The sequence below is a fragment of the Carcharodon carcharias genome, chromosome 2 (assembly GCF_017639515.1).
Source record: "Carcharodon carcharias isolate sCarCar2 chromosome 2, sCarCar2.pri, whole genome shotgun sequence".
In the NCBI taxonomy this organism is placed as follows: Eukaryota; Metazoa; Chordata; class Chondrichthyes; order Lamniformes; family Lamnidae; genus Carcharodon; species Carcharodon carcharias.
The window spans coordinates 39,468,807-39,474,806 of record NC_054468.1 but is presented as its reverse complement, the minus strand read 5'-3'; the positions used below and the strand labels follow the sequence as shown (position 1 = coordinate 39,474,806).

At 40.1% G+C, this 6,000-nt stretch overlaps 1 protein-coding gene across 2 annotated transcripts in view; it reads left to right on the top strand.

The window, feature by feature from the left end:
* The first annotated feature begins 1,326 nt into the window (after positions 1–1,326).
* Positions 1,327–6,000, top strand: part of dcun1d1 (DCN1, defective in cullin neddylation 1, domain containing 1 (S. cerevisiae)) — a 57,864-nt gene continuing 53,190 nt past the window's right edge. The window contains exon 1 of one of the 2 annotated variants that reach the window (XM_041182738.1): positions 1,327–1,767. In XM_041182738.1, coding sequence (XP_041038672.1) covers positions 1,765–1,767 — 3 coding nt within the window. In that variant the 5' untranslated portion in view covers positions 1,327–1,764. Of the gene's footprint in view, positions 1,768–2,448; positions 2,467–6,000 lie in introns of those variants that run through there. The other variant, XM_041182737.1, reaches the window with a different exon arrangement.

The window sequence follows — 6,000 nt, the reverse complement described above, 5'->3', positions numbered from 1 at the left end:
ATTGCAAACTAATACACCACATTTTCATAGGATAAATCATTACAATTTGAGTTAGAGAGGGGATGCATCGTCAAGCCAAACACCATAATAACTGTTCTGAAGAAGATTCATATTCGGCTCGAAACGTAAACTCTGTTTCTCTCTCCACAGATGCCAGATTTCCGGCATCGGCAGTATTTTGCTTTTATTACCATAATGTATAACCATTTGTGGGGAAGTACATACAGAAATCTTCTCATCATTACTACGTAAGGCTACCTAATCTTGAAGGATTTACTTTAGCTGTGAAGCTATAAGAACGAAAGGGACAAGAGGGATATTGGCCCCAGTTGAACATTTTTCAGTATGTTTAGTAAAAATTTGGTAGGCAGTACTTAGCCCAAAAGACCAGAATTTTACCTGCAGCCACCCATTGAATATATTCAGATTAGTCATATGACACTTTCTCACTCAAAGAAAAGGGCGACCACTGTATCACCAGAGATTGGAGGTATAGCCGTAGATCTACAATTTAGAAACAGGGAATGAAGTACAACCATACATTTTGTAAAAGAAAGAAAATGAAGACTTGCATTCATGAGCATCTTTCACTGCTATAGGACCTCTCAATGTTTTTAGAGTTAGAGAAGCCATTGTGACCTTTGAAGTGTAGTCACTGTTGTAATGTAGAAAATGCAGCAACCAATTTTCACACAGCAATCTCCCACAAATTGCAATGTGACAATGACCAGATGATCTGTTTTTGTGATGTTGATTGAGGTATACATATTGGCCAGGACATTGGGATAACTCCCCTGCCTCAAAATATTGCCCTGGGATCTTATATCTGAGAGGGCAGATAGGGCTTCGGTTTAAGATCTCATCCAAAACAAGCATCTGAGTCAGAGCAGAAATTCCTCAGTTCTGCACTGAAGCGTCAGCCTTGATTTTTTTGTGCTAAAGTCCTGGAATTGGGAATACAACTCACAACCTTGTGACTCAGTGCGCTACTCACCAACTGAGCTACAGCTGACATAAGACATGCAGGGAGCATCGTAAAATCAACCAAACGAGATTGCATCTTTTAAAAAATCGGAGACGCCAATGTCAGAACATTTTAAATTTTCAGCGCTGTGCCAATCACCTGATGTTGAGCGAGTAAAGTCCCTCCCATGGCACTCTGACGCAGCGAGACTGTAAAAGGCTTTTCCTTTTTGCAAGTTACAGCTTGAAACTGTGTGGTTGTGTATGTTATGGAGAAGTGGTGCATTATTTTCTGTTAATATACATCTTAAAATTATTTCCCCTCTAAAGCTCCTGCTTTAATGACCTTACCCTCACGATCTACACAAAATAATCTTTTCTTTCCCCAACTTTTCCCCCCTCAATGTGTTTGTGAAATATTTTCAGCAGATAGTTGGCTGCAGAGTGAGAGAGACTGAGTGGTCTGGTGTAGCGCTGCTGTTGCCGCTGCTGCTGCCTACTGTGGGTTGCAAGTGAAGTCGAGGAGGAGTTGAGTTTGCCAGTGAAGTTTGGCTCATCCCCCATCCCTCCTTCCCCGCCCCGTGGCCGTGGCCGCAGTGACCGGGGTTGCAGGCGGCGAGCGACGGGCGGCTCTAACTTTCCCCTCAGAGTCTCTCAGTCTCAGTGTGTGTGTGTGTGTGTGTGTGTGTGGAGGGGGGAGAGGGAGAGTGCGCTGCACTGCGCATGAGTGTCACCCACGGTGACTGCTAATTGTCCGTTTTTTTTTCTTTTTATTTTTTAAAGAGGCCCGAGCGCTTGAAGATGGTGAGTGTTTCTCAAATGATCTTTCACAATGTAATCGCGCCGGCGGGCGGGCGAGCGACTCCACGCCATCCCTTGTAAGCGGCGGCCGCTCGGGTTTGCTCGGGCTCGGCCTGGCCCTCCGGTTTCGCCACAAGCCGGGCCCGGCTGCGGCTGCCGCTGCCGCCGCCTCCTCCTCTAGCCCCCACACCCCCCACGACACATTTCACCATTGAATAGCATTCCCTTCCCCGCCGCCCCGTGTGAGCTCTCTAAGGGAGGGCTGGAGGTTACCCCGAGTGACAGGCCCTCCCTCCGCGGACTCTCTACCGGCAGCCGGCCGGCCGGCCTCGGCCAGCACCCAGAGGAAAGCGGTCGGCGCCATCGTCACTCGAGGCCCGCTGCTTTCCAGGCCTACAGCAGACGGATGTGTGCTGGGGGTTTTTTTTTACCCCCCCTTCATGATTTATTTTTAAACTGAAATGTGGACGAGTTTGTGTAGTGGGGACTGGGGGTCGGTTTCACAGGCTGCCCTTCATATTCTGCGTTATATAAACTCTTGCTGTCCTCTTCCCGTGTTTCTGTGCTTTTTTAAAAAAATAAAATGCTCTCTTCCTCCCCCGCCCCCCCCCCCCCCCCCCCCCATCTCCTCCAATGCCTTTCTGGTCTAAACTGCGCCACTGTAGAGGGTTTCTTGGGTTTTACTCCGTTCGTATTTATCTGGTAAATAGAAATAGCAGCTCATTTTCTAAAGGGGCGAATACTCTGTAGTTAATGCCAACGCTTGCAGCAACCATTCGTAAATGTTAGTTTTTATTAATTCTGTTTTAGGTTTATCAGTACTGCCACGGGGAAGACTGCTTTATAGTTTACTAAAAGTTGAAAGGATTGTGTGTTGGATACATTTTTATTTATGTAACTATTACACTGCTATTCAATGATTCTTTCCTTGTATGATTTATTAATCAGGACTTGATCATACTTGAACATTGTTAATATTTTGTGGCAAGTCTGATTTTGGTCAAGCTGAATGTGCAGTTTGCAAAGAAACCCTTTGTTGAGAACTACTTTGCAAATAGGGACAAAAGTAGTTGCTGCACTCATTTGTGCTTCCGTATTTATCATGCAATTTTGAACCTATATGGAGAAACAAATTACTACCCCTGAGTGAAGAACTAAGTCGTGTAATCGAAGGTTCCAAAACCCCCCAAAATTGCGCAGTTCTTGTGCCGTTGACTTAGGCCATTTGTAACAATATTAATTCTTTACGAGGTTAGCATGATTTAAATACTGAATATTGCTTTTCTGTTCTTTATCTTATAACGATGAGCATGTTGATATATATTGGCCTTGGAATTTCTTAGCAATTACTGTTTCTAAATGCTCTCACTTCAATGGTGATAGCCTAATCGTTCAGTCCTTGTGTAAATGTCACAGAATATCAAGAACATTGAATTTGATAATGGTTGGTGTCTGTATTGATAGCTAAGTGAGAATGCTTTTGTGAAATGCTTCTTAGGGTGTTTTTCAGGTCAATACAGTACACTTGATCACCCCATCTAACAGAGAAAACATTTGCTCCCTCCACCACAAGTGTACTATAGCTGTGATGTGTCCTGTCGACAGATAACAACACTACAGCAAGTTGTCAAGGCTCCTCCCAAACCCACAACCTTCCACCTAGAAGAAGGAAAACAGGTGCATGGGAACAGCTATCACCTCCAGTGTCCTCTTCTAGCTACAGAGCATCCATGCCTGGATATATATTGCTCTTTCTCTCTGGATCAAAACTCTGAAACTCATCTGACAGCATTGTCAGCACAATGTGTCACCACAATGACTGTGGTGGTTCAAAAAGAAAGTACACCGCCACTTTCTCAAGGACAGCTAGTGATTGGGCAATAAATGACAGACGTGCCTGTATCTTGAGAATGAAACACTATAAAAGTTGAATTGAAACTGACTAAAAGTGGGACAAAATTACCAATGTAATACCAGCTTTGCAGGTTATATTAACACTATGTGTATTTTAACATAATTATCAGAACCCAAACAATATTTTCACACATCTCTTGTACTACTGTCATACGTCATTAGTCTACAAGACGCTGCACATCTATTTCACTACATTGAACTATTATTTTTCTTTTAGCAGAAATTTGGTTAGAAATTCCTAAGACTTTTCAAAAGTTAGTAACAAATTGAACAAACCTAATAGATTTCTCAGATCAGACTAGCTCATTTTGACTTTGTAATTTTAGTTCTTTGAAATTTATAAAAGTTTGTGCTTTGTTTTTGGATCACTTGTGCTTAGCTTGGCAAATTTAGGCACAAATTTACATTCTGTATGCAAGTAAGACGTGTTTATCTTTAATATTGGTTTTTAACATTTCTCTCTTTCCCAGGAAGATCCCTAGGTTTTATCCTGGTCTGAGTTAGTTGATCTCAGCTAAGTTGCAATTTGGACTTCTACAGTTGGTTTGAGCTGCTGGGTTAGAGAGGGCAAAACGAGCCAGGGTTCCTGCTTCTTGACTCTTATTCAGCAGCCTAGCCTGGAAGTCCATGTGTGTGGACATTGGGTAAGGTTATCTGGATTGGGATCAGCTGTGATGCCTCCAGCGTTTGAATAGTGCACTGACACAAAGTCAAGATTCACATGAATAATGGCTATCTAGGCTAGGCAAGCTATTAGGGAACACCTGCAACTTGTGAAACTATACAGCAAGTAGTCAATGAAGTGGGGAAGGAAATAACTTAGAAAGAAGGAAAATAAACTCCATCTTTTTTTTGAAGATGTTGAGATTGGAAAAAGAACTGATGCTCGCTTAATATCATTTTGGAATTCTTTATTTAGTAGAGTTATTGGACAACCAGGTCAATTTTTGTTACTCTATTTTAGTTATGCATTAATGTGTGAGTTTCCTTAGTATGTGGATTTTGGAAAAGGAACATTCATTTTCAATCCCAGTAACTTTCTTGGGGTTGCAGGGTTACTTTTTAAAGCTACATTTTGCAATTAAATGCAGGGCATTTGGATGCATATTGTAAAGTGTTATACTTTTGAATGCTTTGCAGTAAGATTTTGTGTACGCGTTCAATGAGAAAATGCATCCCACTGAGTCTGTGAATTTTTTATACCAGAAATCATGTTTCTCAGCATAGTTGGACAGCTATGATATTACTGTGCTCCATACTGTTTGTCTACTTTGTAAGAAATTTTTTTTTAAATGGAATCTTCTTCACAGATTGTATAAATCTTCCTTTGTGCAGATTTTAAAACATCTAAATTTTAATAATTAACTCCACTAAAAATGCAGAGGATTCAAGTGAACCATGCTACATCCCACTAACTTCTGGAGCATAACATTTGAATGGAAAATTCTGATCTATGCATAAAGGATTTCCTAACTTTGTTTAAAACTCAGCATGGTGACTACAATTTACTTTTGAAGATTAATTACAATTGATAAATGCTTTTACTTTTTATATTTTGGCTGATTTGCTGAATGGTGGACTATGGAACTAAGAATTTAAAATAAGCTACTTTATTTGAATTCGATTTTTACAAATTGTTATCATAAGACCTTTAACCAATTTAAGAAATTTTAAGATTCAACTTTTATTTGACTTGTGTAACTAGTGTCTTGAATCCATTTAAACAATTGTAGCTATTTCTATAGTTTCTTATCTCTTAATCATTTAACACTTAATAAATCACAATGTTTAATTAAGAAGTTGTAACATTTTGAAAAGTATATGTGAAATCTGATCTCATATGAGATCTAATCCATTTGACAGATACACAGCATCTTGGGTTTCAGTCCAGAAATACATGCTCTAATGTCATTGGGATGTGCCAGATCAATCCTGTTTTTGGCACCAGGAAGCTATTTTTAGTTTCTATGAGGGAGGACAAAAACATATTTGGTGGTGCCTGTAACAAAATGTTAGTACAATGCTCATTTTGAGGTAGGGGGTGTACCCTTGGCTCCTTAATAAGTTACACAAGCATAGAAGATAAGTATGATTTGCTTATGCTTAAACAGAGTTGGGCTACATTTTGTGTGTGTTTTTCTGTTTTACTCCCATGTGTTAGCTCACCTAGGCCTTATTTTTGTTTCAGTATTTTAGCTACAATGGAGAAGATTAAAATAGCATAATTTAAGCCATGTCCAAAATATTCAAACAACTTCAAATTTTATTGAGTAAAAATATTTTTTCCATTAGCAAACAAAAAGAATACTCTACTAAATATTT